Genomic DNA, 24,177 nt, shown 5'->3' on the forward strand with positions numbered 1-24,177 from the left:
ATTTAAGTAATATTCATTTAAACCAAGGCTATTTAGCTTAACGTTATGGACTTGACCGGAGATCACAGTTGTGTTTCCCGATAGAGATCACGAGGGGAAGAATCATATCAAGATGGCTGACTCGTAGTTTTTACTGCACGATTTCAGTAGTCTCGATTTCCTTGTCCAATGAGGTTTGACTTCCTTGTTCTTCTGTCTACCGACGCGCGTTAGAGACAACATTTAGGTGGAAACTACCATACTACTAAAATGCATTTTTTAATGAGGTTAACTATGTTCTGTATTTTCTACCGTACATTCTAAATTACTCGATGTAAGGTACGTTATGTCATCGACAGAGGTGAAAGTCATTATCAACTTGAATTCAGAGAAGGGCGAGTCACCAGAAAAGATTTCACCCTTTCGTCAAAATGATCAGCAAGTTTTATTCAATCTTCCAATTTTTATTTTTCCTTTGGACAACTAGCTGCCTCGTTTTTCGTGAATCGGTAAGTTCTAGTACTTTTATATTTTTTAATTTAATCCAGCATAAAAGTCAAAGTCAATTCATATTTGGTTCCTTCTTATGTAGCACACAGAAACTACAGAAAAGAATTTTAAACGCATTTTATTATGAACCTTCTTCAGTCATCTGTAGTAGTATAGATGTTTTAATGTACTTGCGCGATAACAGAATTTGAAACTAAAGTTTTGATTGTTCAAAAGATAATATAAGATATTGGAAATGGAGATATGATAATTCCTCAAATTCAGAACAATGTTCATATTTGGTATATTGTAGTGATCTGTATTGAAATAAACATCATTGTCTGTAACGCTTCAAAAGTCCGTAACAAATAATTCAAAAATTAAACGCAAAGGATATTGAAGTGTTTAGAGTAAACTTTCGAGTAGATTTAAATATACTTTTTCAGAGTAATGAAATACTTTTAACTAATTTTAAGCTCCCTACAAAAAGAGTCCCAAATTAAAACAAAGTAAAAACGTTCAAATCTTGAATAGCAATTCTCCTTTTGACCATATTTTAAAGTAAAGTTTTGATTGTTCAAAAGATGGTATATGATATTGGAAATGGAGACATCATAATTCCTCAAATTCAATACAATGTTCATATTTGGTATATTGTAGTGATATGTATTAAAATAAACATCATTGTCTGTAACGCTTCAAAAGTCCGTAACAAATAATTAAAAAAATAAACGCAAAGGATATTGAAGTGTGTAGAGTAAACGTTTGAGTGGATTAAGAAATACTTTTTTCAGAGTAATGAAATACTTAAAATTAATTTTAAGCTTCCTACAAAAAGAGTTTCAAATTAAAACAAAGTAAAAACGTTCAAATCTTGAAGTGCAATTCTCCCTTTTGACCATATTTTGAATTAAAGTTTTGATTGTTCAAAAGATGGTATATGATATTGGAAATGGAGACATCATAATTCCTCAAATTTAATACAATGTTCATCTTTTGGAATCCTGCATTTGTCTGTATCGAAATAAAAAAGATGGTCTGTATCGCTTCAAAAGTGCATGAGAAATAATTCAACAAAATAATAATAAACGCAAAGTATATTTCAGTAATTACAGTTAACGTTGAAGTTGATTCAGTTAAACCTTTTTCAGATTAAATTAAGTACTTAAGTTATTTTAAACTCCCCACAAACCACAAAAGAGTCTCGAAATTGAAACAAAAGACAAGCAATGAAATCTTGAACAGAAAGTCTCCTTTTGACTATATTTTAACAAATCAAGAAATAAAAAGAGATTCGATAATCATTAAATATTATATTTTTGGCAAAAATATTGAAATTAGAATTAAATTAAATTAAATCTAATGCTTTCAAGTTCGTTTATGTTTTACATTAATCTCAGAAATTAAAAGCATTAACCTTTAGAATTTCTGCAATGTGGTAAAGAAGGCACTAGTTGTATGTAAAGTAAAGGTGTTAGATGAAAGATCGGATAATCAGGATGGATTTTTTTTTGCAAATTCGATAAATAATGGTAATAGTACTAGTAACTTAGTAACGTTCTGGAACCATTTAAGACACAAGCATGTAGTTAAACATTCAAAGTTCTTTAAATAAAAACGATATAAAAGATGTATAAAATATTGAGCTCTTGTTGTGTTAGTAATTCATAAACCCGTATTCCTACCTTTAACTTTAAAAGTGAACATTAACCTGTTAGTTGTATATCTCTCATAGGTACAACTTCAGAACTGTCATGTGTTTAAAAAAGACGTGCTAAAATTTGTAATAGGATTTTATCATTAATGAAATCAGACATAATGCAGACTGTCATAAATGCAAGTTTTACCGATAGTATCATTCAAATACGGTAGTTTCAAATAAAGAAAAGTTATAGCTAAGATGTACATGTCCATACTTTGAATATCTCGCTTCAGTTTCTTAACTTTATAATAATTTACGAGAAAAGAATGTTTTGACTTGATATTAATTATAGTTTTCATCCGTCTAATTCAATTCACATTGAAACTTATGATTTAATATAATGCCACCAATTTTGTATTCCGATGTAGATCTTCTTTATTTAACAGAAATCTATCAATTTCAATGAAGCAATGGACAAATAACAAAGTTAAATTTTAATTGAGTAACCAATTTAGCGTAAACTCTACATGATTTACTGAGGATGAATAAAATTAAAGTTAATGTTAGACGTAAAAATCTCTGGACTTACAGTTTTGTGCAATTTGCCAAGTTTAAATGAGGGAAGGCAAATATACATGAAATATATATCATTTTAATATACTAAGACATTTTCGCAAAGTCTATAATAAAACTTCAAGAAACTTAATAAATAATTCTTAAGATTTGCAGAATCTGTCGAGCATTTGCAGTTAACCCATAGATATATTTTTATATCCTTCAAAGATTTAGAAAAAAAAGCAAATAAGTCATATTGCACATCAATTTGGCGAAAGAATGAGTCAATATGATTTCACCTTCTAAACTTTGAGAACCATTGGCATATCATTCTTCCCAACTGCTTCTTCATTTAATGTATTGTAGTCTTACAAAAGTTATACAACTCGCTTAAGATTATACAAGGATGAGAGAAGTCAGAAAGTAAATAGAGCATGTTCTGAATTTCAAATAAAAGAATATACCAGCATACGTTTATTGTAAATTGTCGTTATATGATCTATTAAATCATATATTGTGTGTAGCTTCAAGATAAGTAGAAAATTCAATAATAACTCAAACAAGACAATTTGAAAAAATCAAAATCAATGTATTGTAAAAAGGACCCCTTCTTTGTCACTTAAAGTTAAAGGTTCGGTTATGACTAAAACATTTTTTTTTTTAAACATTTTTGGGCACAATAAATTTTCAAACATAGAACAGTATCGTCAATATGAGTGTTTTTAGTACTGGTAAAGTTCCTGTGAGACTTGCTTCACCAGTGCGAAGCTGTGTCAATCGTAAGTAAGCTGCATATTACGACCTTCGTTTCAGGACAACAACAAAATATAAGAAACATACGTAATGTGTACTTTTAAATTAATTACTAAGAGAAATACGTTCAACTAAATACATGTAAGATAAAGTATTCTGCAACGTTATTGGCAACCATGTTGATGTTTTCTTTTAGTTGTAACTGTTTGTTCTTACGTTCGACTATCTGCAAAAGTATGTGGATTTACAAACTAAAATCAGAAGATAGTAAGTAAATGTAAAACATTAATTTGTACTGTAAACATAAAGAAAACACATATTTTGCTTAATTCCAATGAAATTTGAAAATCGCTATGCGTCTAATACTTTTATTGCTCATAACTCCTACAAAGTAGTATGATTCGCGATCAATATATATTCTTGGTTCAACAGATCGTAACCCATTCCAGCAAATATCTTATAAAAAATGTTAAGTCTCAATTCATTGCCGTTTCGAACAATATAAGTTCCGATAACTTTTCTCGAATACTTACTTAGAGTAAAAGATTCCGGGATACAGGATACATTGGAAAGACCTTACATCCAACTAAATAGGCTGATAATTTTTTGAATATTCGAAAATTCAACATTTGTTGATTTGATCTTCTTTTTCTTTATGTCAGACTCTTAATAATTAAGATCACAGCGACTGTATGTTTGTATTTTAACACTGACAGTTTATTGCTGAACATTGATACTTAATATATTGACGATACGTTTGTACCTAAGGGCTACCTCTGTGTATTATTGATATGTTAGCTGAGCGATACAATTAGTTATTGGTATACATTTCTTAACCGAGTATGTCATAATAGCTTTAAAAAGGCACCTCATTTTTCTTAAATTTGATCACAACTAACAGTTACATCAATCCCATACTCGTAGATACATAACTTTTACGTCATTAATTATTATTTATAACAACACAAATAAAGTGTTACTTAGAAAGAAGAAAAAAAAAACAACCGTAAGATAACAAAAAAGGGAGGAAGTTGTAATGCCATAACTTGTTGTCAGCCAGCAGAAGATTTTGCATTTTTCATTAACTATCTTGTTATCTATATTTTCCTCTGAAGTTTAATACACCATTTTCGATTGTAAAAAAAAAGTATTTCCTTCTCAAAATAAACTGATATTCCGGAGCAATGTCTGTGTCTGTTTTTGTTTTAATGAAAAATACAATAGTAACAATTCATTTAAAGGGAATGTCACTTATAAGTTTTTCTAAAAAAATATATGTCGTAATTTATTTATTCTGTATCATTAGCTAACAAATCTATACTTGAATTTGCTATTTCTGGTTCGGTTGTCACTTTAAAAAAAAAAGGGGGGGTGTTGATATGTGTTTACAACATAACCTGAAATTACATGTGCATTGTGCAATATTTGTCACTTCATTGATTTCGTTATGTTTTACACAGCTGGTACGAACATTTTAAATCTTCCCACTCCCTAACACCTCAAAAAATAGTAATATATTAAGGTTTCAATGTCAACATAAAAACCGTATAGGAAATTATCAGGATTTAATTCAGTAAGGTTATAATTATATTGTTTCCTGGTAGATATAAAGCTCTTACATCATGTAAACGAAATAAGTGCATTTTCGCTTTAACTGTCTCGTCAATTTCTTTCTCTTCAGTGTAAAATTTCAAATGCAAAGATTGAGATTGATCTCTGTTTAGAAAGAACGACAATGCCTATATCAATTATTTTTTTGTCAACCAGGAAGGTTTAAGATTGGGGAATGCAAGTTAGAATTGTAGAAGGAAGAGTTATTGTTGTAAAAACGTAAACACAACAGAGTACAATCATTTTCATCTGCTAGTCTAGTCTACACATTTAATTTGCATCTTAATTCATTATCATTCGAGCGTTGTCTAATGAGCCCTCGAAGGATTTATGAGTACTGATTATTTATAGTGGAGCTAGGCTGTTTATCTGAATTCTGTTTAGTGTTAACCTATACCATGTCTCTTTTAACGGTACATTACAAATATCTGTATTAACACTTCTAATAGATTCAAACACTCCATGCCTTGGCGATACATGTTTTCATCCTCCCACTCCCGTTGTTTGAGAGAGGAATGTGTGAGCTTGTTAGCTTAATGTTTGAAATGGACAACTCGAGTAAAGATAAAAGCGAGTCGAGTGATTTGTGTTCATCATCGGTCCCCCTCTCTGCCCTCTCATTTCAATTGGAATACATTTTTCTTTCTAATTTTAAATGAACCAATTTCAATAATTTCAATTTCAATAGCAATATTGTTGCACCCATAGAGTAACTGACATCTTCGCTATCCCCAAATCTATCCAACCGGCAATCACTACTTGTTTTTTTAGTTGATGCATTCAAGTAGGCCCAGTAAGTATTTCCAGTAATACTTCTCAACGTAAATGGGACACACATTTCACATTTACTCCGTAATATAATGAAAACCTGTTTTCAAAAAAGTTTGAAATCTTTTTTCAGAGCTTGATATCCAGAGGTCACTGATTCGAATCATGTTCTATCCAAAAGCTTCTTTGCTCTATTCCATTGTTTAAAACAACAAAGTCACTTTCCTGTTATTCATTTACATATATATATATATCTTTTTTCTTCGGTTAGAGTGCCCAACAGACAAGTGATGGATCTACTAATGGAAAGATATTAGGTGAGTGATGCTTTCCCCTCTTGATTCCAAATATGTAATTTAAATATAGTAAACCCTTGTTACATTATATTTATCATGTAAACAACACATGCATTAGGGCATGATTTTTTTTTTTGGGGGGGGGTGGTTCGTCTGAAGTATTAGTGGACGAGAATGGAAGAGGAGGTAAGGTGTTTTGGAGCATTCAAATAGAAATCTATCTTAACAGTTAAACAAAACAGTAGATATAACTCATGTTAGATTTGTATGTATAGTGTAAAGTACGCAGTGTTAGGTTGTGCTGTTAGAGTAACTTTTTTCTGCAAAACTACAAGTGTGAGACCTTTCGGATAGTTGAAATTAAGAACGTGTTGTATGCAATATATGTAAACCAATATCAAAAATGCAAAGTAAAAAAATAATGTAGACAATTTTTTATTTATTTCTTTGCTTTTTAGGTTCATCATCATTTTTCTTCTATCAACAATCGACTTATCCGAGAGATTGCAGAGAAGTCCAGGGGCAATGTTCATCCAATAACTCTTCCGGTGTCTTCATGATCAAACCAGATGGTTATCTGGATCCATTTGAGGTTTACTGTGATAACACCGACAGTTCCGGTGGATGGACGGTATGTCTTTGGTTTCTTGCTCTTCTATCAACAATTGTCAGACTGAAACAATCATGTTCACAGCAGCTGGAAGAGTATTAACGATGTTACTAACATAGGCGTTGGAGGCGGGGGGGGGGGCTGGGATGGCTGCAGCCCCACAACCAATTTTTTTTGTGAAACTTCGGAAGAAAAAATTGCAGTGTGTTTTTCATTTTTTTTTTTGGTGAAAATTCGGGCAATATGCTGAGAATTTTTCGGGCATCTACTGAAAAAGAATAATTTGCAATGTGTTTTTCATTTTTTGGGGGGTGAAAATTCGGGCAATATGCTGAGAATTTTTTCGGGCACCTACTGAAAAAGAATAATTTGCAATGTGTTTTTCATTTTTTGGGGGGCGAAAATTCGGGCAATATGCTGAGAATTTTTCGGGCACCTACTGAAAGAAGAATAATTTGCAATATGTTTTTCATTTTTTGGGGAGTGAAAATTCGGGCAATATGCTGAGAATTTTTCGGGCATCTACTGAAAAAAGAATAATTTGCAATGTGTTTTTCAATGGTTAAACTGATATTATTATTATCGTTATTATTGTAACGACTTCCCCAATAATTCTAACCAATATGGAATGGTAATAACACGGAATATTTTTCGCGCTCTCCGCGCGCGTTCAACATCTTAATGTGCATGTCAAATAGGCTTTCATCGGTTATCGGCATGTGATGTAAAACCGATGAATGCCTATTTGATAGCACATTAACTTGTTGAACGCGCGCGGAGCGAACAAAAATTTTGGTTATATTTTTCGGGCAAGTCGTTACAGCCCATCCCCCCCCCCCCCCCAATCAAATTAGGCTCCTACGCCTATGGTTACTAATATCGGTAACAATGTTATATATGTTTAAGTTACATTGTGCTATTCATTTATTTTTTAATTACCTAAAGACAGAGACGGCTGTGCTGGATGCCAAATATTGCGCATTGAATGAAAGATCAGTAACTCTCAAATCATTTCGGTAACGACTCTGTCCATAGGTAATACAAAGGCGTATCGACGGGTCCATCGATTTCAGGCGCGACTGGGACAGCTACAAGTCTGGCTTCGGGTTTCTCTCTCATGAATTCTGGCTTGGCAACGAGAAGTTGTCTTTCTTGACCAACCAGAAGAAATACCAATTGGTGATTGAGATAACCACATCAAGCGGTTACTTAATTCGGGTTTCTTACGATGATTTCCGTATAAGTGACGCCTTTAGTCACTTCAAGCTGGTCAACCTCGGAAACTATTCTGGAGAGAATACTGGTGAGTTATCACGGAAAAAATTAGATATAAACGCAATATTATACCCACATTTCTTAAAAGGCTTTAATATATGTGAAGATTACTTGTTTCGTGACGTCGTCAAACATTTCATTAGATGACAGATATGCAGGGTCATCAGGGGAGATTCACTGACAAACCTCTCTGGCCCATTTGGTACATCCATCTATGGTCAACCATCGCTTTGATAACAGAATACATGTGAACTTTATTTATCAAACACTTCATTCACTTCATTAGGTAACATACATTCCGAGTAACATTAATGTAATAATAATTCAAATTAATTTTATCTTACAGATGCCATAACATTCACTTCATTGACACCAGCAAAAGATTGTCAGGAAATTTATGATGATGGTTCTAGAAACAACGGTATAAACAGCATCAAACCAACCGGATGGACCGGGTCAGCATTTGAGGTCTACTGTAACATGACTGACGGAGGAGGATGGACGGTAAGTGTTATAGCCTACGATAAGCACGGAGATTACATTATGAACTATATAGTTCATTAGTAGATCTTGCACTGGAATACATTTTTCTCTAATGTAAGACTAACCTTAATCGTAACCATTCTTATCACCGATCTATGTCTTTTATTGGATTTTTCGTGATTTTCTTTGTCATTGTTCTTAATGATATTCGTTTTATATACAAGAACATTTTACATTGTACCACAGTCTATTGACATTTATTTTTTATTCTTTACCTCCATGATTGAGGAAGTTTGGTTTGTTCTACCTTTGAACTAATTAATTTGCCAGATGAAAAGTTTTTACGTATCAAATAACCTTAAGAGGGTAGTTCATTTTGAGAATATGAGATTTCAAATTTCACACCCGGGAGGCCACAAATATTATTCACGTTTGTGTTATTAACTACTTTTATCATTTTCAAATCTTTAAGGTGTTCCAGTGACGTGTCGATGGTAGTCAGGACTTCTACCTTGGATGGAACAGCTACAAGCAAGGATTTGGAAATTTAAATATTAATTTTTGGCTCGGAAATGATCAACTTTATTACTTGACCAACCAAAAGAGATATGAAATCAGAATCGACTTAGTGAACAGATACGGAGCTCCATACTACGCCAAGTTCGACTTTTTTAGGACAAACGACGAAAGCGATAACTATCGGTTATCCGGTGTTGGGACCTACAGTGGAACAGCAGGTTTGTAGCCTACACATCTCCTTTAATACTAAATATGGTATTTCAGTCTTACTAGATATGAGACATGAACAGGTTATCGTTTCATCGAAACTACCTTTCTCTAGAAATATATTATTACTTCAGTTAAGTATAGTATATATTGACATCATCTTAAGGATAAAGAAGTAGATAACAAGGTATGGAGGCCAACCAGATTAAAAATGCATCAGCATAGGAAACTACCTAAAGCTGTATTTTATAGTTACCAGTTCCACAATCCTGGCAACATTGTCCAATACCTCCAAAAGTGCAATGACTGGACACTAATTATAAGCACCGTTAAACCACTATTTAGAAGCAATCACTAAATGATAAATACAGACAGGAAGAGAATGCTGCATGTATCACGTATAAGGAAACGGAATAAGTTAGTCCAAAGAGGACATTGCAAAAAGCTTAACAATAGACTTAATTTTAACTTACAATTCAAGATTCAAGATACATATTCAAAACACTATCTAATGACTGACTGGCATGCTCAAAACATTTAGAACTGCTCCACATATCCTTACATTTGTTAATTTCTCTGAGACGTATCCCGGGAGTGGGAGGGGGACATCCATTGCTCAAAACTATTTTGTTGTTGTTACCCAATTGCATAATATAAGTGAGTAGATCATAAAAACATGCAGTATTGACAATTCACACAATTCATCACTATGCATACATGTAATTACACCTCTCATACATTGGTGATGAATAACAAACCACGAACAAATGTAGACACTAAATCTAGTGTGTTTTATTTAATAGCACAATAACAAAAAGTGAATCTTACTCTGACACAATAAATAAGCATTCTGTCTTTAGTAGGTCTATACAAAACGACGATTGTCGCATATGTGATCAGCTAGATATATAATTTACAGCTACATTGTGATACTTGGTGATAAGATGTATCTTAGAGATACTCACTGGAATGTATTGATTTAGTATGATGTGCAATAAAAAAAGAGAATTATGGTCATATGGGTACACCTGACTACATTAAAATATTCATCAACAACTAATATCGTATAAGTATTATCAATAATACCAAAATCCAATAATAGCTATTAACCAGAGAAAAAGCCTCGCATGATCTCGTTTCCCTAAAACTAAATTCATACATTGGAATAATAGAATTGACGTGAAGAATGTTAATCAACCAGTCTGGTTATATGTTAGTGATTACAGAAAATGATATTGAGAAGGTTAAGCATGTATCAGACGTACAACAGTTATATTGATGATTGGTATTGACGGTGTGTCTTTGTATTTGATTCTTTCTTCCAGGAGATGCTCTAAGTTATCACCTGAACCAGCAGTTTACAACAAAGGACCGAGACAATGACGCTTATGGTTCTTATAACTGTGCAAGTTATTATTATTATTATAACGGTGCATGGTGGTACAAGAGTTGTCATCATTCTAACCTGAACGGTGTCTATGCCGCTTACTATTTCCAGTGGAATAACCTCCCCGGAAGTTATTATTATGTCAAATTTACAGAGATGAAGATCCGCCCTATCTAAAGACTGAATCAGATGAAGGGAGAAAACTGTTACATCGCTGATCGTAGAAAAAACATTACTTAAGATATTAATTTAAACAACAATTGTTTTTTTTTATTTGAAAATAATAAAGAAACTCTGAATCCATGTGACCATGTTTTAATAGCACTACTCGCATTTCGTTCCACGTTACCGTATCTATACTACTTAAACGTGTGATGGATAAAATGAAACGAATAAAGTAGTTTGATACGATATGAGCAATATTGTAAAAATATATAGATTAAAGGAAATGAATTAAAGCTAATGACAGTGGCGTAGCCATGGGTGCAAGTGACGCCCCCCCCCCCACTTGTGCATTTACAAATTATATATATATATCGTATATCGTATACCGTATATCTTATAGTTCTTTCCATTCTGCTTTACAACTATATTGACATCATGGTAATTTGCAACGCGATAAAAAAACAACTTAACTCTATCTTGATATCCCTAAACTATATGTTGCTGAGTCTTGGACAGTCCTCTATTTTTTTCTTTAACTGGGAAAATATAGGTATAGTTACAATATTTGAATTGATGTGTTTATAGTAAGCTACCAATATTATATATCTTGAACACAATTAACGGAAATTTTAAGCAACGATATCATCGACAAATTGCCTTTGATACCCCCTACCACTTGACGCAATGCGTTCAAAATCATCGGTTACCGAAAGAAAAAAAAATCTACCGTGTGGCTTTGAATAATGTTTCGTTCGCATTTAACTTCATTATCAAATCAAATCAGTCGTAAAGAATTTTTTGAAACGCCAGCGATATTTCCGTCTGACAACGGTTTTTGAGATTCTGCAGGAAACGTAAATTCTAGAAAGAAAGCTTAGCAAACGGCGTGTCATGAATGTATTTCCCGTTATTTCTGTACGTGTTTTTCTCACCAATGGCGGTGCCATAGGAGTAGGGATTTCCAAAAACCTGGATGTTCCCAAATCGCGTGAATGGAGTCAAGTTTTAGATTAAGAAAAGCAAATACAATATCATCTTCCAAGAAATAAATAGATTGGTTAAGAAATTATAAGTATGTCGTTTGAATCCATGAAATTTCTAGTTTCCTTTTTTTATAAATTAGTCGTTTTCGAGGAATTTACCTTCTCCGTTGTTTTGCTTCGCGACCACTGTAGGAGTACTACCTAAATACAGAACCCCGAATTAATGTTATTACATTTCGAATCATCTTCATTTGCGGAATAGACGCTTCGTTCGTATTTACCCATTCACAGAACTGATTCACCAGGCTTGCACATCCTTTCCCTTTGACAACCTAAATAATTGCTCATATACATCCCACATCTTCACATATCTTTATCCGAAATTTCAGCTTAGAGTACGCCCTATAAAAATTATAATTTTAAACACAGCATGCTACAATAATCATGCCTCGCGTGATTGACTTAAGATTCTAACCGTGTCTTCTACGACAACCTAGAAACCACTAACAAAGAATACAAATTCTCACGTGCACATTCAAACTGCTTCAAATTGAAGAACAATGGCTCATTGGCATTACTTCTGTAAATATCATATTTTCCACGAAGCAATTGGTGGGTGTACATAAGAACTTCAAGATTTGTAAATATTTACTTAATGTTGCATTGTATTTTGTGTTTTTTGCCAATGGCTCGAGAGACATGACGATATGAACGAAACATTTCCCCAAAGTTCTATTTCCTGCAGGAAAAGCCTATTACCTATGCAAAGTGATTGTATGGACAAGTTAATAGTTTCTTGAATAACGATAAGAAGTTAATTTTTCAGGATGCAATTTGCTATAAGCAAAAGCTTCACTTTCTTACCACAAAATATAAGCTCTTGCAAAAAGAAATATTCAAAATGCCACAATTATTCCAAACTATCCTTGTCAGGCCTATATAAGTCTTCAGACCAGTGTATTTATATGCAATTGATAAAGTAACAATCCCCACGCGAAACACTACAGACGTTGATGTAGATGTGTTCAAGTGGATTTTACTGTTAATCGTTTGCGACTCCCTTTCTCATTCATTTATATATGATAATGGCTAGTTATACTTCTCCATCAGTTTAGCCCTACTTGTAATATATAACTACGGGGATTTACTGCCTTCAGTTTACTGTCAGCGTATAACATTGTTCTTCCATCGTTTCGTCAGGAAGTTAAAAAGAAGGACAGGGTTTGACGGGAAATTAGAACCTCGATAAGTCCTAGATTGGCTTCCTATATGCGCAATCTTCTTCCAACCCTTTTTCTACAGTTTACCTTTCTTCTGAATACAGAAATATTTTATTTTATTTAATTTAAGTAATATTCATTTAAACCACGGCTATTGACCAAAAATCACAGTTGTGTTTCCCGAAAGAGATCACGAGGGGAATAATCATATCAAGATGGCTGACTCATAGTTTGTACTGTACGATTTCAGTAGTCTCAATATCCGTGCTCACAGAGGTTTGACTTCCTTGTTCTTCTGTCTACCGATGCGCATAAGAGACAACATTTAGTTGAAAATACCATTTTACTTTAATTCCTTTTCTAAATGAGTTACCAATGTTCAGTATTTTCTACCGTACATTCTAAAATTACTCGATGCAAGGTACGTTATGTCATCGACAGAGATGAAAGTCATTATCAACTTGAATTCAGAGAAGGGCGAGTCACCAGAAAAGATTTCACTCTTCCGTCAAAATGATCAGCAAGTTTTATTCACTGTTCCAATTTTTATTTTTCATGTGGACCACGAGCTGCCTCGTTTTTCGTGAATCGGTAAGTTCTAGGACTTTTATATTTTTAAGTTAAACCCAGCATAAAAGTCAAAGTCAAATTTTATTTTGGTGCCTTCTAATGTAGCACACAGAAAAAAAAGAGAAAATAATTTTAAACGCATTTCATTTTAACCTTCTTCAGTCATCTGTCGTAGTATAGATCTTTTAATGTACTTGAGCGATTACAGAATTTGAAACTTAAGTTTTCATTGTTCAAAGATGATATAAGATATTGGAAATGGAGATATGATAATTACTCAAATCCATGAAATTTGCATATTTGGTATATTGTAGTGATCTGTATCGAAATAAACATGATTGTCTGTAACGCTTCAAAAGTCCATAACAAATCAATCAAAAAGTAAACGCAAAGGATATTGAAGTGTTTGGAGTAAACGTTCAAGTCGATTAAGATACACTTTTTTTCAGATAAATTAAATACTTTAAATTAACTTTAAGCTCCCTATAAGATATTTGAAATGGAGACATCATAATTCCTCAAACTCGATACAATGTTCATCTTTTGGAATCCTGTATTTGTCTGTATTGAAGTAAAATGATGTTCTGTATCGCTTCAAGAGTGCGTGATAAATAATTCAACAAAATAATAATAATCGCAAAGGATATTTCAGTAATTGGAGTTAAGGTTTGAGTAGATTCAGGTATATCTTTTTTTCAGATTAATTTAAGTACTTTATATTTATTTTAAACTTCCCACAAAAAAGTCTCGAAATTGAAACAAAAGACAAGCAATCAAATCTTGAACAGCAAGTCTCCTTTTGACTATATTGTAACGAATCAAGAAAATTCCACCAAAAAAAGAGATTCGAAAATCATTAAATATTTATATTTTTGGCAAAGATGTTTAAATTAGATTTTAATTAAATTAAATATAATGCTCTCAAGTGTTTTCATGTTTTATATTCATCTCAGAAATTAAAAGCGTAAACATGTAGACTTTCTGCAATGCGTTGAAGAAGCCACTAGTTGTGAGTAAATGTAGTAGATGATAGATCGAATATCAGGTATGGGATTTTTGAAATCTTTCAAATAAATTAGTTTATTGTAATATTAATAATAACTTAGTAACGCTCTGGAACCATTTAAGACACAAACATGTAGTGAAAATTAAAAGTTCCATAAATATAATAGGTATAAAAGAGGTATACAATATTTAGCTATTGTTAAGTTAGTAATTTATAAACCAGTATTCCCCATCTATAACTTAACAACAGCAATTTCACCTGTTAATTGTATATCTTCCCCACCGGCACAAATTCAGAACTTTCATGTGTTCATTAAAGACGTGCTAAAGTTGTTAATATGATTAAATACTAATGATAGCAGACAAAATGCAGAATGTCATAAATGCAAGTTTTACCGATAGTATAAATCGATTACGGTAGTTTCAATTATATAAATAGAAACGTTATAGCTAAGATTTACATGCCCATACTTTGAATATCTCGCTTCAGTTTCTTAACTTTATAATAATTAACGAGAAAAAAATGTTTTTAATTCATATTACTTCTCTTAAAGTTTTCATCCGTCTACTTCAATTCACATTGAAACTTATGATTTACTATAATGCTGCCAATTTTGTATTCCAATGCTCGAATATTACATCTTCCTTAGTTAACAGTAATCTATCAAATTTAATTAGGCTATGAACACATAACAAAGTTTTCTTTTAATTGAGTAACCAATTTAGCGTAAACTCTACATGATTTACTGAGGAGAAAGAAAATTAAGGAGTTTAAATGAGAGAAGGCAAAAATACATGAACTTTATATCATTTCAATATACAAGGACATTTTCGCAAAGTCTACGATAAAACTTCAAGCAACTAAATAATTATTTCTTAAGATTTGAAAAATTTGTCGAGCATTTGTAGTTAACCTATATATACATTTTTATATCCTTCAAAGATTTAGAGAAAAAGCTAAACTCAACTGTTTCTTCACTTAACGTATTGCAGTCTTCCAAGAGTTATACAACTCTTTTAAGATTATACAAGGATAGGAGAAGTCAGAAAGTAAATAAAACATGTTCTGAATTTAAAATAAAAGGATAGACCAGCATACGTATATTGTATCTCGTCGTAATATGATCAATGAATTCATATTTTGTGTTATAGCTTCAAGAAAGTAGAATATTCTTTAATATCTCAAACAACGCAAATTGCAAAAATCGAATTGAAATTAGTGTAAAGAGGACATTTTCTTTGTCACGTAACGTTAAAGGTTCGGTTATAACTAAAAACATTTTTTTTGTTATTAACATTTTTTGGGCACCAATAATTTTTCAATCATAGAACAGTCTCGTGAAATGAAATTGTTAATATAATAATCAATGCCTACCGTACTTAGTATTGGTATTGTTCAGTATCGCCTCATAACGTTATAACGTGATTATATTTTAAACTAATACATTCCTATGAGACTCGCTTCACCAGTGCGAAGTTATGTCAACCGTATATAAGCTGCATATTACGACCTTCGTTCACGAAAAAAAATTAAGAAACGGACGAAATGTGTACTGTCAAATAAATTACTAAGACTAAATCGTTCAAATAAATACTGGTAAGATAAATTATTCTGCAACGTAATATGCAACCTTGTTGATGTAGGCCTAAACTTATTAATATTTGTTTTTACTTTCATAGACAAAAGTATGTGGTTTGTGGTTATTTTCGCTTATTGTTCCACAATTTCCCACAATGATAAGATTTGCTTTATTTACAAACAAAAATCAGGAGATCCTAAGTAAATGTGAAACATTGATATGTACTATAAAAATAAAGAAAACACATACTTTGCTTAATTCCAATGAAATTTGAAAATCATTATCATTAATCATTGCTCATACAAAGTGATATGATGCGCGATCAATATATATTCCTGGTTTAACAGATCGTAACCTATTCCAGCCAAATGTCTTATAAGAATATTATGTCCAAAGTCATTGCGTATTCGAAAATATAACCTTCGATAGCTTCTCTCGACCACTTTACTTAGAGTCAAAGAATCCGGAATGCAGGATAAATTTGGAAAGACCTTATATCCAACTAAATAGGCTGAGACTTTTAAAAATCTTAAAAATTCAATATTTTGTTGATTTGATCTTCTATTTGTTTGTGTCTTCATAATTTAGATCAATGTGACGAGATGTTTTTAATTTAACACTGAAATTATATTGCTGAACATTGATACTTAATGTATTGACGATACGTTTGTACATATAGGCTACCTCTGTGTATTATTGTTATGTTAGCTGGGCAATACTATTAGCTATTGGTATACATTTCTTAACCGAGTATGTCATAGTACCTTTAAAAAGGCACCGGACTTTACTTTGATTTGACTAACAGTTACACCAATCCCATACTCGTAGATACATAAATTTTACATTATAAATAACAATACAAATAAAGTGTTACTTAGAAAGAAAAAGAAAAACCGTAAGATAACAAAAAATGGAGGAAGTTCTAATGCCACAACTTGTTGTCAGCCAGCAGAAGATTTCGCATTTTTTTCATTAACTATCTTGTTATCTATATTTTCCTCTGAAGTTTAATACACCATTTTCGATTGTAAAAAAAGTATTTCCTTCTCAAAATAAACTGAAATTTCGGAGCAATGTCTGTGTTTTTTTTTATTTTATGAAAAATACAATAGTAACAATTCATTTAAAGGGAATGCCACGTATAGGATTTTCTAAAAAATATGTCGTAATTTATTTATCCTGTATCGTTACCTAACAAATTTATACTTTAATTTGCTATTTCTGGTTCCGTTGTCACTTTAAAAATAGGTTGATATGTCTTTACAACATAACCTGAAACTAGATGTGCATTGTTCAATCTTTCTCACTTTATTGATTTCGTTATGTTTAACAAAGCTGGTACGAAAATGTTAAATCTTCTAACTCCCTTACACCTCCCCGGACAAGAAAATAATAATATAGTTAAGTTTTCAAAGGCAACAGAAAAACCTTAAAAGAAATTTGCAGGATTTAATTCAGTAAGATATAATTATATTGTTCCGACTCTCCAAACTGTACCTTTTGCGATACGCATATTGAAAGTATAGAACATCTGTTCTGGGAGTGTAGTGTGACATCCACCTTTATTTTAGGGGTTGAGGCTATGTTATTAAATAAGCAATTCTCTTTCTCCAAGAAGGATATCCTTCTTGGTTTCAGTGTTGATGTAGCTCACCCAAACAATTTTCTTATTTTATATATGAAGCATTTCATCTTTCAATGTAAATTGAATAAATGTATTCCTGCTGTAGAGGATTTCTTCTATAAATTTAAGTTTACAATAAGTGTAAAAAAGTACACAACATCGATATCGTAGTAAAAGTAAGGTTAACTTTATGCAGCTTAAACAAGCCTTTAGGACATGTGATTCTCTTTTCCAATAATCTCGTTTGATCTATTGTGCTGTTTATTAAAACAACTGTTATTTTGTTATGACGTTTATTTAATATGAAGCATCTATAGTATGAAAATATGAAGTCTATTAATTTGACTGAAGTTATCAATAAATGGAGGAAAAAAAGAAGAAAAAAAGAGAATTATATTGTTTCCTTGTAGATATAAAAATCTTAGAGCATGTAAATGAAATAAGTGCATTTTCGCTTTAACTGTCTCGTCAAATTGTTTCTCTTTAGTGTAAAATTTCGAATGCAAAGATTGAGGTTATTCTCTGTTTAGAAAAAAACAACAATGCCTACATCAATTATTGTTTTGTCAACCAGGAAGGTTTAAGATTGATGAATGCAAGTAAGAACTGTAGAAGGAAGAGTAATCGTTGTAAAAACGTAAACACAACTAAGTAAAATTTTTTTTTTTATCTTCTAGACTAAGCTTTTAATTTGCTTTTTGATTCATTATCATTCGAGCGTTGTCTGATGAGCCCTCGAAAGATTTATGATTATTGATTATGTATAGTGGAATTAGGATATTTATCTGAATTCTGTTTAGTGCTTTCCCGTACCATGTTCTTATAACGGTACATAACCAATATATGTATAAGACTTTTAAATGAAATAAAACACTCAATGCCTTGGCGTTACATGTTTCCCCCTCCCCTCCCGTTGTTTGAGATAGAAATATGTGAGCTTGTTAGCGAAAACATTTTTTAAATGATCAACTTGAGAATAGATAAAAGCAAGGCGAGTGATTTGTGTCTATCATCAGCCCCCTCTCTGTCTTCTCATTTCAATTGGAATACATTTTCTTTCTAATTTTAAATGACTTGAACCAATTTCAATAATTTCAATTTCAAGAACAAGATTGTTGCACCCATATAGTAACTGACATCTTTGCGTCCCCAAATCTATTCCACAGGCAATCACTTCTGGTTTTGTTCATTGCTGTATTCAAGTACACCCAATACGTTTTCCCAGTAATACTACTCAACATAAATGGGACACATACTTCACACTGACTCGGAAATATAATGAAAACCAGTTTTCAAAAAAGTTTGAAATATTTTTCAAAGCTTGATATCCAGAGGTCAATGATTCGAATCATTTTTAATCCATATACTTCTTTGCTCTATTCCATTTTTTAAAACAACAAAGTCACTTTCCTGTTATTGGTTACAAATATTATTTTTCTTCGGTTAGAGTGCTCAACAGACAAGTGATGGATCTTCTAATGGAAATATATTAGGTGAGTGATGCTTACCCATCTTGATTCCAAACATGTAATTAAAATTAAAATTAAACCCTTGTAACATTAGATTTATAACGTAGACAATACTTAAAAAATATACACATGAATTGGGGCGTGGTTTGCGGGGCTTCGTCTGAAGTATTGGTGGTCGAGAATGGAAGGTAATTTAAGGTGTTTTCGAGCATTCAAATTAAATTCAAATTAGTCGCCGTAACTTATGTCAGATATGTCTGTTGAAGTGTAAAGTACGTAGTGTTCCACCTTTTCACAGATATATTTTTTTCCTAAAGTCACATATTTTTTGCAAAGCTACGGATGTGAAGTCTTTCGAATAGGGGAATTAAGAACGTGTTGTGTGTTATATGCGTAACCCATTGAAAACGCAAAGTTAACAATGATGAGAACAACTATTTTTTTATTCCATCACATCATAGGTCAATCATCATTTTTCTTCTATCAACAATCGACTTATCCGAGAGATTGCAGAGAAGTTCAGGAGCAATGTTCATCCCATGACTCTTCCGGTGTCTTTATGATCAAACCAGATGGTTATCCCGATCCATTTGAGGTTTACTGTGATAACATCGACAGTTCCGGTGGATGGACGGTATGTCAAAAATTTTCAGACTGAAATGACATTGTTCACAGCAGCTGGAATAGTATTCATGATGTTAAAATACCGTTAACAATGTTTTATATGTATAAGTTACATATGGTAAAGAAAAATACATTTTATTTGTTGCTTGAAGATTGAATGTGAGATCACTGGCTACAAAATCATTTCGGTAACGACTCTGTCAATAGGTAATACAAAGGCGCACCGACGGATCCATCGATTTCAGGCGCGACTGGGACAGCTACAAGTCTGGCTTCGGGTTTCTCTCTCATGAATTCTGGCTAGGCAACGAGAAGTTGTCTTTCTTGACCAACCAGAAGAAATACCAGCTGGTGATTGAGATAACAACATCAAGTGGTTACTTAATCCGAGTATCTTACAATCATTTCCGTGTAAGTGACGCCTTTAGTCACTTCAAGCTGGGCAACCTCAGCAATTATTCCGGAGAGAATACTGGTGAGTTATCACTAATAAATTAGTTAACAACGCAATAACATACTCATATGACATAAAAGGCTTATATATATGTGAAAATGTATTGTTTCGTGACGTCGTTAAACATTACATAATATGACATATATGCAGGGTCATCGGGGGGAATATCACTGACAATCCTCTCTGGCCCATTTGGTACATCCCTCTATCGTCAACCATCGTTTAAATACAAAAATACATCTGAACTTTACTTATCAAACACTTAATTCTTTTCATTGGATTATATACATTCCTAGTAACATTAATGTAATAATAGTTCCAATTAATTTTATCTTACAGATGCTTTAACATTCTGTCCCAGCAATATGGACATTGATAACTGCAGTACCGCGTGTCAACGAACTTGTGAAGCCCCAGGAATCTGTCAGGATGAGGTCTGTACTGATGGTGAAGTCTGTTTTGTCCCGATGGATTCTTCATGAAGGGATCTCACTGTGTAGCTCCTAAACAATGTGGATGTTACGTATCAGAAGGGCAGACGATCGTAGCAGTAAGTACAGGAGTCATCCATTAAAGAAATAATAAAAACGACTAATAAACTTTAATGTAGAACTTGTACGTTACTAATATGTTATACATAACTTTAATCTCAATTTAAATAATTGCTACAAACTGGAGTAAGGGATGACTGCATATTGTGATATCAACACGTGTTAAACTATAACATACCATTTTTCTGACAGGAAGGTGACTTTTTTGTGAATTCTGGATGTACAAGAAAGGGTGTTTGTACGAACGGTGAGATCATCTGGGATGAAGGTTACGCATGCAGCCCTAAAGCGGAGTGTGGCGTACGGAATGAAATAAGACAATGCTATTGTGCTAATGGCTACAGAGGGGACGGTGTAAATTGCACGAGACCACCTAAAGATTGTCAAGAAATTTTTGAGGATGATAGTACCAGAAACAGCAGTATATACAGAATCAAACCGACCGGATGGACAGGGTCAGCATTTGAGGTCTACTGTAACATGTCTGACGGAGGAGGATGGACGGTAAGTGTTATAGCCTACGATAGGCACGGGAATACATTACGAACTATATAGTTCATTTCTAGAACTTGAAATGGAATGGATTTTTTCTGATGTAAGGCTTACTTTAATCGTTAACAGACTTTTCACCGATCTATGGCTTCTGTCGGATAATTTTAATATTATTTCACATGAGTTGTACCGCAATCTATTGCCATTTATGCATTTTTTGAATCCCATCGTGTTGAATCTTCACCTTCTGAGGAATTCTGATTTCTTTTTTCATATATACTCATTGTATAGCCTAGGTTGAAAGTTTTTGCTAATCACATTACCATAAAGGTATTCCATTTCAAGAATACGAGATTTCAGAATTCCACATCCGAGAGGCCACCAATATTATGCAACTTTGTGTTACAAACTATAATTACGATATTTCCTTTGAAATCTTATAGGTGTTCCAACGACGTGTCGATGGGAGTGAGGACTTCTACCTTGGATGGAACAGCTACAAAGAAGGATTTGGGAATTTAAGTTTTAATTTTTGGCTCCGAAATGATAAACTTTATTACTTGACTAACCAAAAGAGATATGAAATAGATACGGAGCTCCATACTACGCCAAGTTTGACTTTTTTCGGATAAACGACGAAAGCGACAACTATCGGTTAACCGAGGTTGGAACGTATAGTGGAACTGCAGGTATGTATAATTAACCATGAATTACTTTATAGGGACATTGCTGTTATTTATGCTAACCATATTTGTGTGAACGTCCATGTCTAGCAGTCAACCACTTCAAAGACAATTAAAAATTCTTAAACATGATTAAATTCAGATTATGGACAAAGATTTTGAATGAATATCGCCTATAATAGATTGATGCCAAACTCGATTAGGCGGCATAAATTTATTTTTTTTAAATAGGTTAATTTTAGTTCAAATCTACAATTATATAAAAATGTTATCCTCAAATCTTTGTAAATCTTTGATTTACATTACCTCTTTTTTGCTCATCACATACTGCTTTGGAAGTATTGAATTGTTTCCATCACTGCGTAATATCTACCATCCAAACAATTATTAACAACTTAGTTAATTTAAGTATATGGATGCTTCCTCAGTACTGTCATTAATGAGTTGCTAAATGTCCGATCCACAATGACATACATGTAATTATTTCTTATAAATCATCTGAAAGGCTATGAGTTATTCAATCATGCGGTCATCTATAATTAAATTTACACAAAGTGTGCAATACACTCGTTGGTTTTACTAACGACACCATTTTATTTTGTATCAGACACGTAAACATGTGCCGTTATTGATTAATCATGTTGCTACGGAAAGCAGCATAAGTTTATCTCAGTCTATACAGAAAGTAAAGATTCTAGCCTAACCAACCACCTTTCACCATAAGTGCAGCGACAGCCCTACGAAATAAAACATCCCTATGTTCTGCTTATCAATTAATCTCTGAGTTAAACATTTCGATATTTGGATTCATTTACATTAACATCCCGTTGGACTCAACGTTCTGATAATTGTACATATTGAAGACGAGAATTAGAGCGAATGTGTCCTGACAGTCTGCATACGCCCCAGAAATTCCTAAAAAGCTCTAAGATGACGCAAACGAGAACAATAACATAACATAAATTCTTGAACGATATTCATACTCCGGTACCCACTTGACATTATTTGACACGTAGATCAATGTAACAATTAACATTTCACATATCATGGATATATAACCCTTGAAGTGATAATATTTTATTCATAGCCTCGATTCTTAGGTGTTATAATATAAGGCAAATACGAAAATACAGCAGATATGTAGAGTTACGTCTTTCTATCTTACTGATACATTCTACGTAATTCAATGATTAAATTGAAAAACCCAAGTGAGGTCAACATATTTATTAGTAATCATTCATTTCTATTACAATGTTAAGTCAGCTCTTAATGAAAAACATTACAATAAGCAGAGGAATAATTTATCCTGAGTTAGTACAAGTGATAATTGGCAACAGACGTTACAACTTTAAAGTAAGAATATTGTTTACTCCTACGTCTGTGCTTCTCTTGTATTAATTCAAAAACAAATCACCGAACGCACTTTGTATCTGACGCATTTAATAACACAAATCAAAACAACAAATAGAATTATATAATTGAATGACAGTCATAAGAAAGGATATGAATTCATGATGCAGTTTAACGTCGTACATTACTAAACTGAAAACAACGCCTCATTGTGAATCAACACGAAACAAGATCCTTGCACGATAATATTCATTGCAATTACAATTGTTGAATGCATGATGTAAATATATATATATTGATCTTTTCTTCAACAGATACCGGAGGACGAAGTACCCCTGATGGCTATGCACTTAGTTATCACCTGAATCAACAGTTTTCAACAAAGGACCGAGACAACGACGCTTATAGTAATAATTGTGCAAGTTATTATAAAGGTGCATGGTGGTACAATGATTGTTCTATTTACTCTAGTCTGAACAGTATCTACGGGAATTATTACTTTTATTAGTATTACCTTCCCGGAAGTAATTATTATCTCAAATTTACAGAGATGAAGATCCGCCCCATCTAGAGATTGAAGCTGACGAAGGACGAAAACTGTTACATCGCTGATCAAAGAAATAAAAAAATACTTGAGAGATTCATTTAAGAACAATTGAATGTTTTTCATTTGAAAATAAAAAGAACGACTTGGCTAATTTGTAATGGCACTTCTCGTATTCTTTCCAAGCTTACCTAATTTATCTAGTCTATTTTCCCGTTAAACGTACGATTGAATATAATGAAATAAAAAGAAACCGAAACATTCTCTTTGACGTCCAAAAATTAATTTG

The 24,177-nt window shown here is 32.7% G+C and overlaps 1 protein-coding gene across 1 annotated transcript; it reads left to right on the forward strand.

Moving 5' to 3' along the window:
• The first annotated feature begins 348 nt into the window (after positions 1 to 348).
• On the forward strand, positions 349 to 21,943 carry LOC139973951 (fibrinogen beta chain-like). Its single transcript, XM_071980842.1, has 6 exons — positions 349 to 488; positions 6,069 to 6,114; positions 6,552 to 6,724; positions 7,739 to 8,006; positions 8,325 to 8,482; positions 21,755 to 21,943. The coding sequence occupies exons 1-6, from the start codon at positions 411 to 413 to the stop codon at positions 21,941 to 21,943; spliced, it is 912 nt and encodes a 303-aa protein (XP_071836943.1). The 5' UTR covers positions 349 to 410.
• Positions 21,944 to 24,177: the final 2,234 nt, after the last annotated feature.

Source organism: Apostichopus japonicus, chromosome 9, assembly GCF_037975245.1.
Source record: "Apostichopus japonicus isolate 1M-3 chromosome 9, ASM3797524v1, whole genome shotgun sequence".
NCBI lineage: Eukaryota > Metazoa > Echinodermata > Holothuroidea > Aspidochirotida > Stichopodidae > Apostichopus > Apostichopus japonicus.

Excerpts from the sequence above, each read along its gene's own strand:
- LOC139973951 (XM_071980842.1), top strand. The coding sequence starts at position 411 with ATGATCAGCAAGTTTTATTCAATCTTCCAATTTTTATTTTTCCTTTGG. Across the intron at positions 6,115-6,551 it reads TACTAATGGAAAGATATTAG|GTTCATCATCATTTTTCTTC; the intron begins GTGAGTGATGCT and ends TTTGCTTTTTAG. Across the intron at positions 8,007-8,324 it reads CTATTCTGGAGAGAATACTG|ATGCCATAACATTCACTTCA; the intron begins GTGAGTTATCAC and ends TTTATCTTACAG.